General features: G+C 52.1%; 1 protein-coding gene across 1 annotated transcript in view; it reads right to left on the bottom strand.

Annotated features, from left to right (window-relative positions):
- The window catches only part of LOC140643537 (uncharacterized), a 30,538-nt gene that overhangs the window by 1,983 nt on the left and 4,746 nt on the right, over positions 1-23,809 (bottom strand). The window contains exons 3-8 of the mRNA XM_072845410.1: positions 22,420-22,510; positions 19,673-19,791; positions 14,610-14,920; positions 11,819-12,029; positions 6,408-6,505; positions 5,761-5,917 (exon numbers count right to left, since the gene is read on the bottom strand). Coding sequence (XP_072701511.1) covers positions 5,761-5,917; positions 6,408-6,505; positions 11,819-11,860 — 297 coding nt within the window. The 5' untranslated portion in view covers positions 11,861-12,029; positions 14,610-14,920; positions 19,673-19,791; positions 22,420-22,510. The remainder of the gene's footprint in view (positions 1-5,760; positions 5,918-6,407; positions 6,506-11,818; positions 12,030-14,609; positions 14,921-19,672; positions 19,792-22,419; positions 22,511-23,809) is intronic.

Below are 23,809 nucleotides of genomic sequence, written 5' to 3' on the forward strand. Positions count from 1 at the left end.
TTGTGGATGAGTTCACCTCAAGATACTCGGGCACGGGGTAGTGAAACGCGGCTCTTGTTTGGCGGTAAGGAAATGATTTTTTTATTACAATGGGAGGCAGATAAAGTATAGTGAAGAGGTCACCGGTAGATGAATTGCTGCTACAATGGAAATTTATTGATGGGATGGCTGGGTCATCAAATGCCTGAGCCCTGTTTCAGGAAATTTGGCCAGAAGTGACCACCTTTGGTGACGCATACCAAACGTGGCCACAGCCTGGTTCTTTTGATGATATTAAGCTGAGCTATTTATGCCAGCAATTGGAGGATTGTTTGCCATCACAAATGCACTATTGGTATATCTGGGATACCAGCTGGACTACTGGTATCCCAAATATAAAAAAAAAAAGTATTCCCTTCTGGAGTGGAGAATAAGTAAAGATCTCTGAACGAATGGGAAAAATAAGAGGTCTTTACATTCCAGAATTTATAAGGATCAGAGAGAAGCTTCCCACTCAGGTCAGAAATTGAGTAATATCTCTGTCCAAACAGGAGAATCAGGGACGTTCCACATTCAGCTCCACCTGCCCATCCGACTGCTCTTTTTTCTGCTTTTACTCTGGTTTCTGCTCCAGCTATTGCTACGGCTTCTTGTTTGCAAGCACCCCTCTGGCAAGGAATTATAGGACTGGGACTGGAACCTGGCCAGCTTTCTGTGGGAACAGTCCATGTGCCATTTCAGCCCACTGATTTGGTTTTGGGGCAGCAACAAGTCTCCAGACTGTAGGATGATCCAGAGAAGGTGATACAAACTATATGTGGCATCTTCCGTGCTTATAACCCTACGTGGGCTGACATGCAGCAAGTGTTTGAGACTGTCTTTACTCGTGATGAAAGAATTAAAATCTGGGAAACAAATCACAGATCAGCCAGGTAAGCACAGGGCAGAACCCCATGGCCAGCCAATGACCCAGGCTGGTCCCCCAAATTTACCAGCTGATAGAGATGTGCTGCAAAGTGTGAGAGGGGATTGTTAGAGCCCTTAGAACTGGCAGGAAGGAAGACTGTAAATTGGGCTAAGGTCCAAGTATGCCAGCAAAGAAATGCTGAACATCTGCCTGAATATTATGCCCGATTGGTTAAACAAGTGAGAATGTTTTGCTTGGAGGGGTCAATCCTGAAAATGAGGAAAATGGGACTCTAATGGTATGTTTCTTTGTAGATCAGTCAGCCCCAGATACTAAGAAATATTTTTCTAAACATATGCCAGGATTGGATGAAATAGTCACCATTGCTACATTTGTGTTTAATGGAAAAGATGACAGACAGCTGAAGAAAAAAAGGAAAAGAAGAGGAACAGCAAGCTAGTCTATTGGCAGCGGTGTTGAATAATAATCCTAGACCAAGGGGACGAGGAGGTGGAGATTTCCAAGGCAAAGGCAGAGAAAATTTTAGAAGCAGTGGATCTCAAGGAACAGGAGACTGTTGTAAACTGTTGTAATTATCAGGGATAACAAGGCCATTGGAAATGGGAGTGCCCGGTACGACAAAACAAAACGAAACAAAACAAAACAAGCCTCCCCAAAAGACCTCTCCATCCTGTGGTGCAATCTTTCCCTGCTCTATGCGGCAGGGCAGCTAGATTTCACCCAGGACTGACAGTTAGCAGGGACCTATGGTGCAGTCACTACAGGAGCCTCTGAATATGAAATATTTTCCCTTTCTTTTTATGAGAATCCAGTTTTAAACCTTTCGATTGATGAACATAACTACCCCATCGAAGAGATACAGGGGCAACTCTTTGTACCTTAAATCCGTACACCTGTTCATCTGGACTCTCAATACCTTTCTGTGTTTACTTGTGGAAAGGTACAGCTCATGTGGACAAGGCTCCCTCAGGGCTCTGCTGGGCCCTCCACTATTTTTTCTAAGAATTTTAGTAAAAGATTTGCAGGATGCCGTGTTTAAAAATGGATATGTTCGGATACAATACGCTGGGGATTTATTGGTAGCCAAGGAGTCTTACATAGCTGACACCTGTACCTTACTGTTTGCCGTCGCTGAGAAGGGCCATCGGGCTTGTCCACGTAAGATACAATTTTTGTAAGAGAAATGTAAAAGACCTGGGTTACATTCTCCAACAAGGGGTGTTGTTTATCTGAGGACCATATTAAAGCCATTCAAAATCTTCCTCAACCAGTTCCTAAAAACAAATGCCAGCCTCTTCAGGAGCTGTAGGATCCTGCTGCCCCTGGATAGCTGCTTCTGGGGAAATGGCAAACCCCCCCAGACAGACGACTGCTCAAGATGCTGGAGAGCCCATTCCCTCGACAACAGACAAGGTAAAGGCATTTGAGCTTTTTAAGGAAGCATTAATGGCTGCACGTGCTCTGGGATTTCCAGACTACGGTAAGCCATTTGCCTTGTTTGTACATGAAGAAATTTAACTACCCCAGCCAAAACCGGTACAGTCTGGTAGCTGGAGGATCCTTTGCTCGTGTATCTAGGATAGCCGCCCAACGCTCCTAGGTGACCAAAGTAAAAAAACGTGGTGCTTGGATCCCCTCTAGTGGTACAAGAACCACATGAAATGGAAATGCTGCTGTCACAGCACGTCACCCAGGCAATGTCGCCACAGCAAAGACATCACTAGGAGCTGATTCTCTTAACGGCAGAAAACATACGAGTTAAGTGGTGTAATACACTGAACCCGGAACGCTAATCCCTCCAACGGGGGAAGAAACTCCACATCACGATCGTGTTAGTAACAACCCATGAAGCCAAAAAGACTTGAAAATATTTAACAGATGTGCCATTTCCAGATCCTGATCTTGAACTACATGTAGACGGGTCCTCATATGATCTGAACAGTCACTGGGTTACAGGTTATTCAGTAACTACTGAAAACAAAGTACTGGAGGCTTCACCACTCAGTCCGAAGCTGAGTGCACAAGCAGCAGAATTGATTGCATTGAGAGAGACTTGCCAGCTGTCCAAAGAAAGGACTGTAAATATTTATACCGATTCTCGGTATGCATTTGAGTGCGCCACGCCACTGGACAGTTATGGAAGCAGTGTGGGTTTGTAACTTCTAGTGGGAGTAGAGTACAGAACTGTTAAGAACTATACGATTGCCAAAGAAACTAGCTATCATTCATCAGCCAGCTGATATGGTGAAAGGACAAAAGAAGAAATAGGGAATGATCTAGCAGATGTTGCTGCTAAAGCCGCAGCACAACAGCTGTACAAACCACCTACTGCTTGTAAGACCGCTGTGCTTACAAGCAGTCCAACGGTTCCGACCTGGTGTTGCCTGCTCCTGAAAAGATGTATTTGACTGTTCCTGCTGAAGAAATTGACTCTTGGAAAAGGTATGAAGCAACCAAAGACTCCTAGGGAATGTGGATATCAGGTGCAGAAAACCTTCCTATTTTGCCTAAGCTATGCCCTATTCCCACAGCAAAAAACGTATCAACATCCAGGGCATCTTGGGACTGCTGCACTGTCACAGACAGTGCTGAAGAATTGGTTCAACACCAGGAATTTATGCCACAGCCAAATAGTAGCTGTGTCTTGCACACACTACCTTTAGCCTTAATGAATATTTAGCAAAGACCTCAACAAACAACAAAAATGTGTCCCTGTGAAATACTATTCGAAAGACTGATACAACTCCCTGGAAATTATGTACACCCTCATGTAAGTTTATTAGAGGGAAATGAAAATGTGACCCCTGTCATGGTTTAACCCCAGCCGGCAACTGAGCACCACACAGCTGCTTGCTCACTCCATCCTGGTGGGATAAGGGAGAGAATAGGAAGAGTGAAAGTGAAAAAAAACCTCGTGGGTTGAGATAAGAAAAGTTTAATAATGGAAAAAAATTATTATTATCATTAATAATAATAATAATAATAATAATAATAATAATAATAATAGAATATACAAAGCAAGTAATACACAATGCAGTTGCTCACCACCTGCTGACTGATGCCCAGGCAGTCCCTGAGCAGCGATCGCTGCCTCCCACCCAGCTCCCCCCAGTTTCTATACTGAGCATGATGCCATATGGTATGGAATAGCCCTTTGGCCAGTTTGGGTCAGCTGTCCTGGCTGTGTCCCCTCCCAGCTTCTTGTGCACCTCCAGCCTTCTCAGTCGGTGGAGCATGGGAAGCTGAAAAGCCCTTGACCAGTGTGAACAGTACTTAGCGACAACTAAAACATCAGTGCGTTATCAATATTGTTCTCATACTAATTCAAAACCACAGCACTATCCCAGCTACTAGGAAGAAAATTAACTCTATCCCAGCCGAAACCAGGACACAGGGGAAGGAGGTGAGGGCCAGCAGCAGCTTTCATTGCTGGCACCTTCCGTGTAGGAGCAATCGCTGGACGTTTTAAATTTTGGAGCTGGGCTCTGGTGAGAGCGAGTGAGCCAGAGAATGAGCGTTGGGACTGTGAGGAGACTACCAAGCGCAGATCCCCAGTGTTTGTGGGGCTGTGACAGGGCAGCCAAGGCAAGGTGAGGAACAGCAATGGCTTTCATCGCTGGCACCTTCCGTGTGGGAGCAATCGCTGTACCTTTTTGAATAGAGGAGCTGGGCTCTGGCGAGAGTGAGACGGAGAGCGTTGGCCCACTGGGAGGCTGGGCAAGTGCAGAGCCCCAAGGTTTTTGGGTCTGTGAATGTGGTGCCAAGGGACTGTGAGGACCAGCACCAGCTTCCAGTCCTGGCATGTTAGGTGTGGGAGCAATCACTGGATGTTTTGAATTTTGGAGCTGGGCTGTAGTGAGAGTGAGATAGAGATTGTTGGACTGTTAGGAAGCTAGGCAAGTGCAGAGCCCCAGTGTTTGTGAGGCTGTGAATGCGGTGCCAAGGGAAGGTGAGGACCAGCAACAGCTTTCACTCCTGGCACCTTCCATGTGGGAGCAATCACTGGACGTTTTCCATTTTGGAGCTGGGCTCTGGCGAGAGTGAGTGAGAATGAGTTGACCAGGCGAGCACAGAACCCCACCAACACTGGCGCTCTGCGCTTGGTCTACCTCCTAGCCCTCTACCTTGCCACAGCCCTTCAACCGGATGGAAAGACCTCAGGTAGGGCAGAAAGAATTGGCCAGAACTGGACGTTGCTGGTGTCCCTCACCGTCCCTCGTCTGTCCCTTCACCCTTATCTACTGCCTCATCTATCCAGAGCCATGGTTCAAAAGAGAAAACCTCTGGCAAAGGCTCCCACAAGATGGGGATAGGACTGACAGCTCTTGCTGGCCCTCACCTTCCCTTGGCAGCCTCTTCACAGCCCCGCCAACACTTGTGCTCAGTGCTTTACTCATAAGCTACCCCTCGCACTTTCCAAAGTCCCACAAGAAAATGGACAGCCACCAGACACGGCTTTTAGACTTGTGCCCAGCATTACTATGGCCCAGGTGTACAATCCGGCATTTGGACTGGTTCAGTTTTATCCCATTCATCATTACCCAATGCTCCAGGCTACCTAGATCCCTCTGCTAGGCCTCTTGTCCCTCAAGACAGTCAACAGCACCTCCCAGTTTGGTAGTGACCCCAGCCAGCTTGCTAATGGGGCATTCAACTCCTGCATCCACATCAGGGATCAAAATAGTGAACGGCACTGGCCCTAGCATTGAGCCCTGAGGAACACCGCTGGTGACCGGCTGCCACCCACATGTAGCCCCATTCACTGCAGCCCTTTGAGCTCTGCCCTTCAGCCAGGTCTTCACCCAGAGCCCCGTCAACCTGCTTACCCCTGCTTAGCCCTGCCAGGCTCCTACCTGTTGGTAAAGACGCCGGCAAAACATGCCCCGGGCAAAGGCGTGGATGGTGATGACAGCCTGGCGCACGCGTAGGTAGGAGCGCCTGGCCAGAACCGTCCTCAGGGTCTTCTGCAGCATCACAGCAGCCCTGGTCCTTCGCAGCGTCCTGGCGAACCTGCAGGGAGGGCAGAGAGCTGGGCAGGGGGGGGCCAAGCCTGCAGGGAGGGCAGAGAGCTGGGCAGGGGGGGGCCAAGCCTGCAGGGAGGGCAGAGAGCTGGGCAGGGGGGGGCCAAGCCTGCAGGGAGGGCAGAGAGCTGGGCAGGGGGGGGCCAAGCCTGCAGCCCAGCCCATACCACAGGGACACCCAGGTCAACGCCCAGCCCAGAGCCACTACACCTGCTAGCTCACCCCAAGGCTGAGCTCTGTCTCAGCTCATTGCAGCTCCCTCCAAGCCCCGTCCCCTGCTCACCTTCGGGCCAACATGCCTGACATGTTGACTCTCCTGAAGTCCAACCTGGGGCAAAGAGGGGCTGATGGGTCCCAGCCAGCTTGGCACGCTCCAAGCTATGCAGGGCCAGGGCAAGAGGGACACAAACTGGAGGGACAGCAGTGCCCCACAGGGGTCCCAGCCCCATCCCCTCCAGCCTCCCTGGCCAGGCACTCACACAAAGGGCTGCTTGCCATCGTTGGGTTTGATACAGTGGATGTAGTGCGCTGTGGTGCTCCCCAGCGTCTCCAGCAGCCGGTTCAGAGAGGCTTTGAACTGCAGAGGACAAGTAAAGCGTGGTCAGGGCCAGCAGGAACAGCCTGGGGCTTGGGGGGTTCCCCAGGCCAGGACACACATGGGTCCCCTTGGGGCTACCGCGGACCCAGTTGTCCAGGGCCAGCACACATTCCCCACCTCCGCCCACACCTGGCTGGAGAGGGACTTGTTGCTCTTTTCGCTTCTGGGCAGCACTCTGCGGCTGGGGCAACCAGCCATCCTGGGCCCGCTGGGCTCCGGAGCTTCTCAAAAGTGCTTCTGAAAAACGGACCAGCACTTGCCAACTCCGGAGCCCTCAACAGCAGATTCCCAGGGGACTCTGCTAAGGACCTCCCTGAAGAAGAGCGTAATGTTTGCTCTCTCAAAGTCCAGGGGAGCAACTCCGCTCTCCTTTTTCCTCCTTACACTGACAACTTGAAACTCAACCATTTCACGGGCACCGTGGCCAAGAACATCCCATCTCCCACGACTCCTTCTCCATTCACAACTAGCGAGTCGAGGAGGGCATCTTTCCTAGCTGGCTCCCTCACTCAGTGCCTGGGACAAGAAGTTCCCTCCCGCAAACTTCGGGAATAGCCCAGAGCTGCTCGTCACAGCAGGACGGTATTCCCAGCCGATGGCTGGCAAGTCGCAGTCTCCCGTAAGGAGCAGGGCTACCGACCCAGAGATTTCTCCTTGTTGCCTATGGAATGAACTCCTCCTCAGTGCTGGCAGCCCGGCTGGGCGATGGGGAGCAGACACCCACTACAACATCTGCTTGCTTTGCCATCCCCCTCATCCTCCCCCAGAGGCTCTCAGCCCCAGCACCGCTGACTGGAAGGGCCCTACCATCAAACCTCTCCCTTACGGCCAGTGCCACAGCTCCACCTCGCCTGCCCTGCCCACGCCTCCTGAACAGCCTGCACCCTCCGTCCCAGCACTCCAGGTGTGGCACTCCTTCCACCAAGTCCCACTAATCCCAAGCACAGCCCAGCTCTGGGAACGGACCCAGGCTTCCAGCCAAAGCCGCTTGCACCCACAGCCCCCGAGAGCCGCCTCCAGGGGCCGGGGGCACCCCAGCCCCCCTTAGCCCTTTCCCTCCCCAGCAGGAGCTGGGGAGGCTGCTGGGGCGGAGCGGAACACGGGGAGCCCCCACATTCCCTCCTGGGAGATGCCAGAGAGTCCTTAGCAGCCAACAGCACAATGGACCACGGTGCTGCCACCACTGCGGCTCCCAGCACACGGTCCCCAGGCTCCCCCGGCGCCCCAGCTCCTTCAGCCTTTTGTGCTCCCCGAAACCTTCTACCCCCGAGGTAGGGACCGACCCGACCCCTGCAGCCCGCACATGCTCTGGGGGGCGAGGGCGCAGGTGACCGCCGGCCATGGCTCCTGTCTCTCTTTCAGGCTCAGCCAACTTCTGCCGACTGCCCGGGCAGGAGCAGCCCTTCCCCGCAGCCTGGGCACCCTTACCGGGGCTGGCCCCCCAGGCCCCCCAGGCACCACCAGCAGGTACGGCACCCGTCTGCCCTGGCACCCAGGCACCTTCGGCACTCCCAGCATCCCCACCAGCCCTGTCCCCCCGGCACGTTTTGCACAGGGCTTCAGCAAGCCCGGGCGAGCGTCCCTGCCCTCGCCTGGCTGATGCGTGCCCAGTAAATCCCATTTCCACGCAATTTCCCCAATACTCGGGGCCATCTCTCCCGTTTCACCTCTGAAAAGCAACTCTCCTCCCCGATTTGCATCCCCATCCTGCCAGCACAGCAGATCACCCTGCGGGGAGCACCCCGGCCGCAGGCTCCCCACATGCCTGGCACAGAGCCTGGGGACACCGGGGATGGGGGCCGGCTCAGTGGGAGTCCCTGGAGGGTGCCCCCGGCCCAGCACGGCTCCCACTCACCCACACAGGTCTGCAGAGGGCTCCATGCGGCTGCTTCTTTGACCCCCGCGTCTTCCACATGCAGTGGACCACCACCAGCCTGCCTCCACCAGCCAGCGCCACGCTCCACCATGGTGCCGCTTCTGTGCCGGGTGCTGCCCTGTGGGGCCCTGGGGGCTGCGGGACCCCCCTGGCCTGGGCAGTCCCAGGGAACCCCCAGGGACAACCACAACACCTCCCGCCCTACAACCTTCAGGGCAGGGTGGTGGCCCCAGCCCCTCCGCTGCTGCCGACGTCCATCCCAGGCTACCAGCGCATCCAGGGGCAGTCGGCACCCGTCAACATCTCCGGCAAGGCCACCCCCGCCGGGGCACCCGCGGGCAGCAACATCTCCCCGGGCAGCCACGTCCCCCCCAGCCCCTCTGCTGACCCCCGCAACCAAGCCCTTGGGGACCTGGCAGACAACCTTGATGTGTCCGAGGAGATGCTGCTGCAAGAGGCCCTAAGGCTCTTTGGGTGCTCCTCGGACACGGTGGGGCTCAGCCAGGACGCTCCCAGCACTGACCCCATGCCTGGGGACCCTGCTGGCACCGGTGGAGAGGGGAGAGCGGAGGCCCCAGCCCCCACGGTGCTGCCGACCTCCATCCCCGGCTACCAGCACATCGGGGGGCAGTCGGCACGCACCAACACCTCGGGCACGGCCACCCCCACGGGGGCCACCCCCACGGGGGCCACGTCCCCCCCAGCCCCTCTGCTCACCCCCGCAACCAAGCCCTTGGGGACCCGGCAGGCCACCTCGCAGTGCCTGAGGAGGTGCCTCTTGAAGAGGCACTAAGGCTCTTTGATTGCTCCCTCGATGCCGTGGGGGTCAGCCTGGGGACCCTGGTGGCACTGGCGCAGCCATCCCCCACTGCGACTTCGCCTCGCTCTCGCTGCCCGAGGAGCTGCTCACCCCCGACTACAGCGTCCCCGAGACCAGCGATGCCATCCTCAGCCTGGACGAATTCATCATGGGGATGGAGCCCCAGGAGCCGTGGGGGGATGCGGGGAGGGACCTGCCATCGTCCCAGCCTGCCGTGTCCCAGAAGCGGGGGAAGAAGCGGGGGAAGAGCACCTTGCCAATGGCACCCGGCAAGCGCAGGGCTCTCGCAGGCAGCGCGGGGGTGGCAGGGGGGACGAGCCCCACCGCAGGGGTGAGATGGAGATGGGGGGAGTGGGAATGGGGGAGGACGGGGGTGTATGCTGGGGGGGGTGGAGGGGGTAGAGTAGCTTTGAGGGGACCTTTGCTGTTGTTGTTTCCATTAAAAGCTGTTTCTCCAGAACTGCTCCGTGCCTGTGTGGGAGGGGGAGGGAGCGCAGGGGGCACTGGAAAGGGCACCCGAGACCTGCAAAAGCCCCACTGAGCCCCACACCAGAGCTGGAGAGCCCCGAAGGGCACCCAGCCGCCCCCAGGGCCGAGCCACCGCCAGCGGGGCAGGCAATGGCAGGGGGGACTCCCCTGTCCCCTTCCCCAGGGGAAGCAGCCCTTTGCTGGGGGAGCCAGGACAGACGCCTCCCTGCAGGGCTCACGGGGACAGCCCCGCGCAGAAAGCAGCACGGAGCCCCTGGGACAAGGACAGACCTCGGGGGCTGGCGGGGGGACGGACACACACGACAACAAAGGCTGCGAGGCCTGCAAGTCTTCAACACCACCAGCGTCCCCTCCAGCGGGGACAGGGCTCGCTGCAAAGCCCTTCACAGCCTCAGGACGATCACGCCCTTCCTTGGCTCCCACCCCACTCAGCTCCAGAGCCCGGCTTTGCCTCACTGCCACAGCAAAACAACCCCAAATCACCCCAAGAATGGCGAGGGAGGGAGCTGCAGGCCAGGCAGGGACCCTCCTCCCCTTGACTGGCTGCACCTCGGGCAGCCGTAAGACCAGGAAGGGTGGGAAAGAGAGAAATCAAGAAGCCCCGCACCGGCCAGAAAGCGCCTGGAAGCTTCATCTCACTTCATTGCCCATCTCCCATCCGAGCTCCACAACCTGGGGCCAAGGCAGCCAACGGCGCCTTCGGGAAGCGGCCTCGCCTCTCCGGCTCTGCCTTGCAGAAGCTGCAGGGTGAGGTCCCCGTTCGGGGCAGTCCCCCAGCGCCGCGGATCGGGGGGGATAAGCCCCTTCCTTAGGGCAGTCCCGGTGACGCCGCTGGGCTGCTGGGAGTCACTCTGGAGCCCGGGCAGGCGCAGACCCGTTCCCGTCAGCACAGCCCGGCGCAGCTCCCGCTGCCGCTGCTGCTCAGCATCTCGCCTGGCACGCTGACCCGCCCCGAGCATCGTCCTTGCCCCAAAACTCCAGTCCCCCGCAGCAGCGGCACCGCCACCGCCCACAGCTCTCAGGGGCCACAGGGAGTTATTCTGCTTGAGAGAAGGAGGCAAACAAAAGGAAAGAAAAAGCCCAGAATCCAACATAAAGGGGCCTCAGTGCCAGAGAAGGAGCTTTCCTCTGCCCATCATGCTTCAGAAGCCCTTGCTGCCATTGCGCCCATGGGCAGGCGAAGCGGCCTGGCTCACAGGCGCAGGGGCTTGGTCACCCGCTGCGCTGCTATGGGATTGTTGGAGGTGGTTTGGCTTCCAAAGAGGGGCTGCTGCACCAAGGCACCCAGGCACCTGCCCCGCTCCCCCAGCCGTAAGGGGCTGAACATCCTTGTGATGGTCTCAAGGAAGCTCTTCAGAAGCAGCGGCAGCATGTCCTGCTCCTGGGGCAGCAGCTGCCAGCAGCAGTTTGCTGGGGGGGATGCTCAGCAGGGACTTGTGGACAGGAACCCGCCGCATCACTTTGCCGCCCTTCTCGTTCACCGCCAGCAGCTCTGAGAACTGCAGGGCATAGAGCGTGAGCCGCCAGTCGCACGTCAGGTATTGCACTGGCGGGAGAGAGGGGGCCACTGCGTCCCCGTGAGTCTCCCCAGGCAGGGACCACCCTAAACCCGTCGTCCAAGCAGGCTGCAACCCCATCAACCTGAAGTCATGGCAAAGCAGCATCCCCCTTTCACGTGAGCATCTTCTGGGTCTGCAGGAGAAGGTCCCCAGTGCCCCCTGGACCGTGGCAACAACCTACAGCTTCCCCGTACGTCACACCACCAGCGCTTCCCTGCAGTTTTTTGGTGAAGGGATGATCTCTCCCAAAGCAGCCCCGGGGGACCACGGGCAGAAGAGGTGAATCCAACCCCGGGGCTGCTCTGAGGACTGTTCACTGCTTCCCCAGCCACCCTCCCTGGTTGCAGAACTGCTGCAGCACATTGAAGGCAGAGAGCAGAGCCCAGCTCTGCGCCACCAGCGCTTCACCGGGACACACACAGCCTGAGCGGAGCCTGGAGCTCCCCGTGCACCCCACCAGAGACAGCCAGAGCACACCCAGACACCCGGACATCCTCCGCATGAAGGCCGCTTCCCGCCCCAGCTGCCCAGCACCGTGGGCTGCCCACCTTCTCGAAAGATGGTAGCAGTTTGATGCTGACAAAGCCCATCTTGCTCTTCTGGATGTGTTTCAGGAGGAAAGCATCCTTGGCCAGGTTCTCGTTGGAGAGCTAGAACTGCACCTGGGACACGATCCTCCAGACCAGCTGCACGTCAGCGATGGAGCAGTTGCAGTCCAACAGATCAGCCCCCAAAGCATCACTCACTTCGCAGAAGCTCCTGGCAGAGCAGCAGGGACACAGGCGTGAGTTGGTGGCCTTTGGGACGGGCAATAGTCACACACGCATTTGCCACGTGGCACATGGAGGCTGTGGATGCCGCTTGTCAGCAAGGGGCAGCCGCAACCCAGGCAGCTCATGGTCCCCGCTCAGCCCGACTGAATCAACTTCTTTTTCCCTGCACTGGGTTTAGGTGGCAAGGTTTTGGTAGCGGGGCAGGGGGCAGGCTACAGGGGTGGCTTCTGTGAGAAGATGCCAGAAGCTTCCCCCATGTCCAACAGAGCAAGTTTCAGCCGGCTCCAAGATGGACCTGCTGCTGGCCAAAGCTGAGCCCAAGCAGAGCACCTCTGTGGTAACAGATTTACATATGCTCTTGCTGGGCAGGAGCAGCTGGGAGAGACGAGTGAGAATACGTGAGAGAAACAACTCTGCAGACACCAAGGTCAGGGAAGAGGGAGGGGAGGAGGTGCGCCAGGCGCCAGAGCACAGATCCCCCTGCAGCCCGTGGTGAAGACCATGGCGATGCAGGTTGTCCCCCTGCAGCCCATGGAGGCCCATGGTGGAGCAGAGGTCCGCCCTGCAGCCTGTGGAGGACCCCACCCCACCCCAAAGGAGGCCGTCATCCCATGCAGAGCCCGTGCTGGAGCAGGCTCCCGGCAGGACCCGTGGCCCCGCAGAGAGCTGTCCACGTGGAAGCAGGTCTTCTGGCAGGACCCACGCTGGAGCAGCCCGTTCCTGAAGGACTGCACCCCGTGGAAAGGACCCATGCTGGAGCAATTTGTGAGGAAGGGCTCACGGTGGAGAAGTTTGCGGAGGACGGTCTCCCGTGGGTGGGACCCCACGCGGGAGGAGGGGAAGAGCGTGAGGAGGAAGGAGCAGCAGAGACAACGTGTGATGAACTGACCGCAACCCCCATTCCCCATCCCCCTGCACTGCTCGGGAGGAGGGAGAGAAGTCAGGAGTGAAGTTGAGCCCGGGAAGAAGAGAGGGGTGGAGGGAAGGTGTTTTAAGATTTCTTCTTATTTCTCACTATCCTACTCTGATTTGATTGGCAATAAATTAAATTAATTTCTCCAAGACAAGTCTGTTTTGTCCGTGATGGGAATTGGTAAGTGGTCTCCCTGGCCTTATCTTGACCCATGAGCCTTTTGTCATATTTTCTCCCCCCTGTCCAGTTGAGGAGAGGGGAGACAGAGTGGCTTGGTGGGCACATGGCAGCCAGCCACAGTCAACCCACCACAGTGTGCCCTTAGGATGGCTTGGATTGTTTTTGAAAAGACAGGTACTGCAAATGTACAGAACAGGATGCAAGGACCCGAGCGACTCTTTTAGTCTTCCCTTCCTATTCAAGCACCACCTGTTTGTATGGTTCGACTTTTACACTGAACTCCACATTTGCCCCTAAAATTTCTGCCTTTGAGCAACAGCCGATTGGTTGGAGACTCGGCTTGAAAGATACTACCTCATTCTTCACTTCTTTCTTCCGTTATGTTTCCCGTGGCTCACCAATGTAAAATTGTCCATTACAGTTCCCTTCAGGGGTTTGCAACCTCCATGTACAGTCACGGGGTCTCGCTCTAACTTTCACTGCCAGACCAAAAAACCCTGGAACATAGGCAGTCTTCACTTTGTCTCGGTACTGGGATCAAGTTTCTTTCAGACTCCTCTTCAGTTAATAAAACATTTTATTTCCTACCCAGGAAATTCGAGTACTGTAAAACCCTGTGCATGGGAGCTCCCTGCATGGTAATATAGGAGATTACTCTCCTGCTAGAAACACTTACCAGCTGCTCTCATAGGAGAGAGGAAATCGGAGAGGAAAGTGGAAAGCGGATTTTTCACTTTCATGAAATTCAGCTCTCTTGACTATGTCTGCTGTGGCATCATAGTAAAGATATGACAGCAGTGTCATATAGGCATGACAGCAGTGTGATATAGGAAGGCTCCTGCTGTAGAACAGGCGACAGTCGTCTTCTCTAGAGAATTCAGAGCACATGAAAACATAAAGGGAAAGGCAGAGCAGGCAATGGCTCCTGTGCTCAGCAGGTGAAGCCCCGTTCTAACTCTTTCAACTTCTCAAGTTACAGGAGTACGAATAGCAAGGGAGGCAGCTGGGCAAAAAAGTACCTGGCTTTTGGTTGCTCTCTTTGCTCCTTGCGTTGATGAACAGGGAGCAGATTTTGTGCTTAGCTGGCAATTTTCATGGAGGTTACTCTGGTCTGGCCCCATAAGAGGTGAATGCTTTCCAGCCCACTGGATAGCTTCTCACAGTGAAAAAAACACAGAATAGGCATTGTAAAACTGCAAGAGAGCGTCCTCGCAACTTCAGGGGAACGATGCTGTATTGCTGCTGGCCATACTGCCACTTCCCCTGGGAAATGAACTCCCTGGGGAGCGCTGTGGACATGATTCTTCAGCATAGCTGAAAGTACACAGCATTCAGAGCACGGCCTCTGCTCTAGATCCTCTCCACTCGAGTCTTCCCTTCTTCTCCTCAGGCAACATGTCCTTCTCTGGCCTCAGTCTCCTCTACAAACTAAACAACCTTGGAGCATTCCCACTTTTCAGTTTCTTGGCTCACCTGGTCAGAACTCTCACTCTCCCTTTACTTCTGCAGTCTCCTCCTGCTCTCCCGACTCATCCTCTGTTGTGTTTAGATTCCGCCACGTACAAAGACGTTCGCCCTTGATGAGGATCTGGCTTTGAATTCTTAGGGCTCGTGAGTCTGAATTGAAGTCAGCGCCCTCTCTTTTGTCACTCATATAACCTGATTTTCAAAAGATACCGATAGAAAGACAATACAGGATTTATAGCAGCAATTTTCCCTTTTGCATCACTCACCTCTTGTGGATATCCTGTCCAGCACTCTCTATGCTCCCAAAGCCAGGGCTTCTGGAAAGAAAATGCAACATGAATGTGAGAAAGCCAGAGGAATTCTTCTCCTATCAACCGCCCAACTCCTTTACTTGGTTACTCCTACAGACTTTGTTGTGGTTTATTACAGGCAGAGCTGGTCGCACTGTTGGCAATTCAGTTGCCAAGAGATTTCCACTACAAGAACTTGCAGTTGCTCGCAACATTGCCAATTTGTGGCTATTGCGCTGAAATTTCACGTGCTCTTTAGCCCAGTTCCAAATAAAACAGCCTAGGGAAGATTTCTACCAACTCGTGCAGCCTTCTACCAGTCTGGGTGCTGCTGGTGATGTTCTGAAGATATTAAAATAGTCTTACAACTATTTCCTTAAGAATCCCTGTGCTTTGGACAACAATACTTAAACATGCTAAGAAGGCTGAAAACTTGTGTGTCAGGAACATGGTTTTTCCTCTAACGGTGAGGATCATGCTGCGGTCTGTTAAGTAATGAACCTCTGAAAAGGTCCTACTTTGTTCACACTTCATAGAAAATTGGTAGGTTGGAACTCGGCAGCTTAGAAACTTTCATAGAAACATGGCAACTAAAGTCCCCCAAAGTTCTTCCTGCATGGAGCATGCTCTGCCCCTTCACTGTGCCCAGACTGGATCAGAGCAAGCATGTCCTAGAGCACACAGTGATGGAACATATTCTATGCCACATCTGTAAGGGTAAGTTCCTGTAACAGTTCTACAAGGCTCCAGATGTCAGAGCTAAGAGCAAGAAGACAACATTTCTTCTTCTCTCACGGAGCACCTGCTGGTGCATGAGCAATACGGATGGGAAGCCGTGGTTTTTACAACAGTGGTAATTAGGAGTAGACCCAGCCTCCAGCGGGCTGGGAGTGGGGCTGGGAGTAGGATTTACAGCAAATACAGGTACAGGACCAGGGGAGACATGTGATACAGAATCTGAGAGGACCCAGCAAAAACTCTGAAACAACTATGGCACACCGTGTTACCTAAACTAGAAAGGAATCCCAGATCCCTGAATTTCATCATTCCTCTACTCCCAGCAAAGAAGGCTGTTTTCTGGTGGCCCACTGTGAGATAACTTTCCATTGCTACAGGCTATTTCACTGACGCATGGGGCAGAGGTTTTTGCCACCGGTCTAAAGCTACTAATACAGAGTTGAAACATTTGCTTTTTTCTAAAGAAAGAAGGGCGCTTCACAAAAACAAATGCCTGTTAAAATACTACTCCGATTACAAAGTCAACAGGCAAAAGTCAGGAAATGTCACATGCAAATATGCCTTGTCACACTAATTCTTTATGATTCTTTTTAAGGTAGTCATTTTGGAACCAGTTTAGGTAACAGAATAACATGCTATTTGCTGCGGGATCTGGAGCTGTTGTCCGTACGACAGATGCCTCCTTTTTCTGTGAAAACTGGAAGATGTGTACTGAATAAGGAAAAGACTCTCACAAAAAGTGAAGATGATCTTTCATTCCTAGAACGGTCACTGAACATGCAGAAGAACAGGATTTTGCCCCTCCTGTTGCCACAGGGCTCTTGTACTACGCTAAGCAGGTCATCCATAACAAACTTGCATAGCTGGCCTCAAAGAAGAGCCTTCTATTTTGATGTACAGATCCACAAAACACTGCGGTTGGCATTTAGGTACCTTCACTCCTCTGCTAGCTCATCCTGTAATCCTCGTAACTCCTAGGCTACCTTACACTGACTTTCAACTCAGAATGTAAGTCCAAAAGCTCCTCACTTGTTACAACAGGGAGCAGTTACAGCCATAGCTGCTGCCCGCTGTCTTGGGATCTGCAGGTTTTCCATTACTTAACCCCTCAGAAGGTGCCAGTGTAGACTTTTGCAAAGCTCACCTAGGGAATCAGATTCAGCAAAAGAGCCAGGGGAACCTTTAAAACACAGCCAGAGAATGACCGGTGCCCCTAGTCCCAGGTTAGTGACTACAGCTCAGCAATTACAGCATACGCATGGCTTCTATTACCTCTTCTGCCTCCAAGATTCAAACCCGTATCATTCAAGTCTCAGTCTGCTCCTGTGCAGGCAGTTCCGTTTCTATCAAGAGACCTCATTATTTATCAAATCAGAGAAAAGGCAGAGCCATGAGCCTGAACCTCTCACACCTTGGGCAAGGAAAAGAAAATTCATAAATAAAATTATTAAATTGCAGTCCATGCTCCAAAGGAAGCCCAAGGGTTTGACTTTAAACAGGTACTGGATACAACACATAAAGAGGCCCTGCAGCTTCCATCTCAGGCAAGTGCTTCATCTCTACCCCACGGAAGTGTATTTTTACACAATCCCAATTGTCTTCTGCTTTGCCAAAACAAGAGGAAGCCTCTTGGCTTTGAGCTGGAGTTTTTAAAATAAGCACGGTCCAATGTGTTTGTGGTCTCCCAAGTGTGCTGTGCAGAGGATACACACTGACCTGGTGGGAAAACCTCCATCAGAAGGTCTGAAAGGACCTTCACAGGACATTCACAGCAAAATCTGCCATTCAAAGGACATTCACAAGGACATTCAAAGGACATTCTGCCTTCAAAGGACATTCACAGCAAAATCTGCCATTCTTGCAGGCCCTGGCTAGGTAGAACAGCAGGCGGCACTGGTTCTGTACTCACATCGCACAGGACAGCAAGTCTAGTGAAGGAAGAAATGATGTAAAATGTAAACCTCCAGCTACTAACAAACAAAACAAAGTACGATAGAATCCCATTCATCAACCACCAAGCTGCAATTCTGTCTATCAATCGCACTCATTCAAAGAATGACGCTATGAAGGCACAGACGTACATTAATATGTTCAAGGTTTGCCCACATCATAAGAGGAGTGGCTCTTTGCATGTTACCAGCACGTTCAACAGACTTCGCAAAGAGCCATTCTTCTGCTTTAGAGACAGCAGAAAATACGAGAATCCCGCTGACTACAATCGCTCAGGTAATCATCCCAAACCTTCCCAGCACTAGCAGATGCATTTGTAAACATCAAACAATGCCAATCTCTCTCCTAGGCTTTTGGAGATTAGGCATGCTAAAGTCAGTAGCATGTAAAGTAACTAATTACTGTCACGTTTGGTCTCAGGCAGGAGCTGCTAATGATTTACCCACATTAAACCCACACAGATGTGCGGGTACATATGAAACAGTTCATACAAGTACATATGAACTGTTTGCCAAGCTCAGTGGACAGAGGCAGGTCACACTCAATATACACACGTATAGTAAGGAATGGGAGGAATTTCACCCCAACAGAATAAACAAGTTGCTAATAGCCTCAACACAGGAAATCTTCAGAGGAGTAAAACTCTCTAAACCAGTCCTTTAATTTCCAAAAAGCTCCATAACAAACCAGAAGTAACTACATTTTGAGAGAGAGGCTCCATCTGTCAATGAAACCCCCAGGAGCTCCAAGACAGACATAAACTGTACAAAGCTACTACCTCACATCGGAAAGACATTCTTCCGACAGACTGCAAAGGCTCATACAGGGCAGGTGGAAGGACGCCATCCGCAGTGAGCTGAGTCAGAAAAGTATTTACTGTTTACTATTTACTGTTACTATTCACTGCAAGTCAGCCGAGTGCAGGGAGAGCTTAGATTTCATCTTGATGGAAGCAGATTAAGCATGGTTGCTTCACAACTCCTTGTCCACAGCTTTTGTAAATATTTCTAACTACAACTATCTGGAATATTATAAATAAATAATACACATCCTTTTTTTCTTTTTCCTTTTTCAATTAGGGTTTTTAGGCAGGGGTTTTGAATTAGAGGTTGAGTGCTAAATGGAGCACGAGGCGATTAGCTCCAAGTTGATGCCTACCCTATGGATACACACTTTTAGACAGATGAATAGCGCTGCAGGTATTTAATGATTTCTTTCATCTCCGTGGCTCTCCTGGGACAACCTACTTCCTTACACGAACAGCAGAGCAGCCACTCATAAGTAAGACATTTCAACCAAGTTCAGGAGAATCCTCCTTTTCTGTGGAAACCTTAGCCAGGACTAACTTTCACAAAACTGGCTGACGTCAGATTTATTTTGTGACTCCACACAATGAGGAGGATTTCCACACAGCTGTTTCCAAGAGGAGTTCTGCTCTTTGGAAAACACAAGCTTTCACACAGGCCCCTTCTTCTGCCACTATAAAAGGGTGCTGGTTTTTGCTCGCTTCAGGTGCTGAAGTCAACTGACAGCAGAATACAATCTATCTAGCCCACTGCCGCTGACTTTTGAAAGCAACAGCGTGCAGAACAGTTGCAGAAAAGACACAGCAGAAAGAATCAGCTTGCAGTGAGGGAAAGGGAAGTCATGGGAAAGGCAACAGAAAGGCTGACTATTTTGGAGGCACTGAAGCAGCAGCAAAGCAGCAAGAAGCAGTAAGATGCAAAACAGTAGGGAGTTTTTCGGGTACAACTGTGTTTCAAAGCAGAATGCCAGTCTCACAAAGTCAGAAATAGAGGCCCTATAAGGAATAAAGGTGAGACAGGAGTAAAAGGAGACTTGGGAGTGAAAATAAAGGGGAAAAGCAAGGAATGATTCAGTAACAGAGAAGCAGCAGAGAGTTGCAGAAGAATCAGGTGGTGCAGGGAAGACCCAGGGTGCTCTCTGCGTAGGGTGGAGGGCAGGCTGGGAGGCAGTGAGCTGGGATGCTCTCTGCATAGGGTGGAGGGCAGGCTGGGAGGCAGTGAGCTGCCTGTGGAGCTCAGCTCCGGTGAAAGGCCCCTGCTGCTCATGGCTTGTGCTTCCGCTCACCAGGCCTCGCAAAACTTCTTCGACAGGCTGGGTCGGTCTGTGTTCCTCCGGCGCCGGAACCACCTCTCCACCTTCCTCACCGGCAGGTCGCATTGTTTGGCTAAACTGATCAGCGCGCCCTGGAAAACAGGTGAGGCAGCAGGGTTCAGATCCAGGATCGAAGGTCAGAAGGGACAATATGGGCATCTCGTCTGACCCACCACAGAGCCCAGCTGGAGGCTCCTGGCACGCCCAAATCTGTTCAGGCTAAGGCATCTTTCAGAAAGCTGTCCGTTCTTAGTGTAAAGACCTCAGATAATAGAGAATCTTTCCACTCCCCCCGTAAGCAACTGCTTATTAATGCTAAATACTGGAACTTTACAATTTTTACGGCAACTTCCCCAGTTTCGCCTTTCAAACTCGGGTCTTGTCTCCTCACAGGAGTTTGCTGTCAAATCACTTCCTCACCCTGTCTTAAGAGACTGAGTCCCTTAAATCTGTCACTCCAAGAAAGAGTTTCTGCAGCTTAAATAATTTTTAAAGTTCTGCACCGAATCTTGTCATGCCTTTCAGCATTCTGATGCGGTATCAGGCAACAACCTGACTGACGTCATGAGCAGAGGCAACACCATTTTCCTACCGGATATTCTCCTGTTGTGGTAAACCTGTTAGGGATAATTTTTCAATAGATTACCCACAGAAATACTGCAATTACCTTCCTCCTTGTCCTTAGGCTCTGAAGAGTTTGGCATGTGATGTGAAAAATGTTTGTCATGTTTTATAGTCCTTCTGGAAGGGTCACCATGGATAGCCGCCTTTTTTAAGGAAAGCAATAGTTTTTCACCAAATGCGCTTACCTTAACGGTCTCACGTGAGGCTGACTTACCCAGTCCAAGCATGTTGTACAAAAGTATGTCCATTACCAAGGTTCAGATGTGCTTCTTTCCACTCTTACTTAGTGACTTCTGTTCTTGTGGTGGAGACAAATGGAGACACTCATTTATATTCTCCAGCTGCTCCATAATGGGGAAATCCTCCCAAGGAGAAGGCTGCTGAGAACAGCAAAACCTCATCTTCTATTGGATAAGTAAAAGCTGACTCATAAGCAGGTGTTGGAGAGCTCATGGGAGAGGGACGAAGCTAGAAGACTGGCTGAGGTGTAACTGGTGAACGGAGAGAGCAAGGCAGCAGCCCGTTGCACCATTCTTGCTCCACGTCACACTGCTGTCAGGAGTCTCCTGGTGAGGATGCGCTCTGGTGTCACAGATTCTCTGGGACAGAAGTGCCGGCTTCAGTGCACTGTGGGTGCAGGTAAAGCTGTGGGGAAAACCTGCTTGCAAAGCTAGGCCCTGAGTTAGATCGCTGCCACAGGAGTAGTTTTACTGAGAAATGTGCGGATTTCGCAGACAGACAGGCAAGGGGCAGGTCAGGGACCACCACACTGGCAAGCGTTCCTGAGAACACTCCTTCCCACGGCTGGGGAGAAAGGCTGGCTGCACAACCCAGGTGAATGCCTGCATTTTCATGGTAGCCTCCAGTCTTTTACTTTTAACCTGGTACTGAATGTCCCGGGGCTCCACATGCCCCACTGCAGTAGGAACCATGCCGCAACAGCCTCATCAAGGCAGCAATGTGTTCGCGCTAGGACTATCCATTGGGACTGGAACCCCAGCTCCCTGCTCATACATCCTTGGTAAGGGTTAATAGCTAGTGCTTCAAGGCCAAGAAAGCCTGCAAAAAGGAGCTGAACCAAAATCCGATTCCCTTCCCTACCACAGGGGTCACATCCAGGGACTTCACTGACAAGGTTAAATCCTAATACTGCCTGACAAGTCACCATCCTGCCAGGGCTTTTTCCCTCAGCAGCAGCCATTATAACTCTGGATTCTCCTGCCATGTTCTTCAACATCACATTTCTTATCTCTCACGGGAAAACTACCCACCATTTGTGTCTGCAGTTTTCTGACGCTCCTGCCAATCTCCGTGATGACAGCCAAGACTTTAGTTGGCTTCCTCAAAGGCCAATCTCAAACTCATGGATTGCACACCAACAGAATGACCCACCCCAGAACTAGGAGCATCAAGCAAGTCACGCCTGCTAAGCTGCAAGGACTAGCAACATGGGAGTCAGTCCAAGGCAGCTGATGTGACAGGCATTTGCTAATGTATGAAAAGAAGCCATCACAGCATCACAGAATGGCTGGGCTTGGAAGGGACCTCTGGAGGTCATCTGGTCCAACCTCCCCGCTCAAGTACAGCTACCTAGAGTCGGTTGCCCAGGACCATGTCCACACGGCTTTTGAGTATCCCCAAGGATGGAGACTCCACAACCTCTCTGGGCAACCTGTTCCAGTGCCTGGTCACCCTCACAGTACAAAAGCGTTTCCTCATCTTCAGACAGAGCCTCCTGTGTTTCAGATTGTGCCACGTATAAGGCAAACACAAGAGGGAACAGGGGTTGTCACTATTTCCTTTGGGAGAACAGTTTCCTGCCCATCCAAGTTTGGGATTTAAGTGGATTTGAATGCCACCTATAGGAAGCTGCTACTCCCACATGTTCAGAAGCAGAACTGATAACTGATGGCGTCTGCAGAATGAGCCCCATGACCGGCTGGTCTCAGGTGGCCAGTGCTACAGTGGTTCCTGATGCTTTGTTGAGCTTCCGAATATGCGTGACATTACCAAACTTCAGGATTCCAAATGGGATTTTATTTGGCTAAAGACACAAGGGCTAAACCTAGAGGAAAGCAAAGGAAGAAAGGACTCACCTCTTCAGGGTTCCAGCATGGGGCTGGGCTGAGCTTTTGCCTCTGCTTGTCTCTCGCACCCAGTTTGCTACTGAGGGGCAGGGCTATGGCTCTGCAAGAGAAAAGAGAAAGGTTCAGCCAAAAATAGAACCGTGATTTCTGATATTGCAGCACTGTTAAAACATGAGGTGGCACCTAACGCCTGCCTCCCACATATTGAATCTAAGCACAAGTATCATGTCAAGCAGACACATAAAGAAACTGAGAAGAAAAAAACCCAAACTTACGGCAGAAACAGTGGGACTTGTATTCTACTGCCCTGAGCTCTGTGCTGTAATATCCAAAATGACATGAGGTTGGGAAATGCTATATCCTGCTTTGTCAGCTTATGCAGAGTCCCACATGGATGACAAGGCCTGAATGCTGTTCACTGCTCCATCTAGAACACTGAACACCCATGGCATCCACTTGAACTAAGGATTTGGCTTGGGATCAAGAGGGAGGCTCTATCAGATGTGTGGTATTAGCGCAGAAGAAATGTCCTGCTGAAACAGGAGGCCACTTGGTCTTTACTGGAGTAACTTACCTCCATTTTTCCTAATGCAAGCCAAACATCGGTTGTAAAACAAGGACATAGCAACTAGAAACCTAGTCACGAGGAATGGATGCTTACACTAGCTGTGCATCTTCAGTCTTTCAGAGTGAAACAATGCAAAGAAACAAATCTGCATAAACAGAAAAAAGTTATCAAGGGGTAACAAAACTGGGCATAGAATTGCTGTGCTCAACAATTCAACTCCTCCACTACAAACACTCTTCTCTCCCTCGGCAGTAGGAAACAGCCTCATCAATCGTGGGAAGGGAGGTCCTGCAAGGGAGGTCCTTGCCAAATCAACGTCTTAAAAAAGGCCCAAATTAACTGCATCCTCCGTGAATTTCTGGAGAATTAGTTGTTCCTGATTAATCACTACCTTTTACACACTGCCACTGGCATGCAAGTAGCCTCATTAGAACACAGAGCAGACTGTCTGCCTCGAAGCGCTTTTCAGCACTGCTGCTGAACACCGAACACGCAAACTCTCTGGAAAACCTGATCTCCGCATTTTGGAGTAAAAGTTTTTTGCTTAAGGTCCTAACAGCTTCCCGGAACAGTGACTGGGTTATCAACTGTAAATCGCTGCTGAGGGTGTTACGGACTGACGAATACCATGCAGAGGAAGCGAGTGTCGAGGCCCAAGCCTGCTCTGCCTGGTCGGTCTTCGTGCTGTTCACGCAGGTCCTCTGATCACTTACCCCTCATGATTCAGACACGGAACAAGATTTCTTCTTTTTTCTTTTTTGACCTTGCAGCAAAAACGCTGCAGAAGCTACTTCACTATGTCGGTGTTTAAAGATGTTTTACTTAAAAATA

The sequence above is a fragment of the Ciconia boyciana genome, chromosome 24 (genome assembly GCF_034638445.1).
Source record: "Ciconia boyciana chromosome 24, ASM3463844v1, whole genome shotgun sequence".
NCBI lineage: Eukaryota > Metazoa > Chordata > Aves > Ciconiiformes > Ciconiidae > Ciconia > Ciconia boyciana.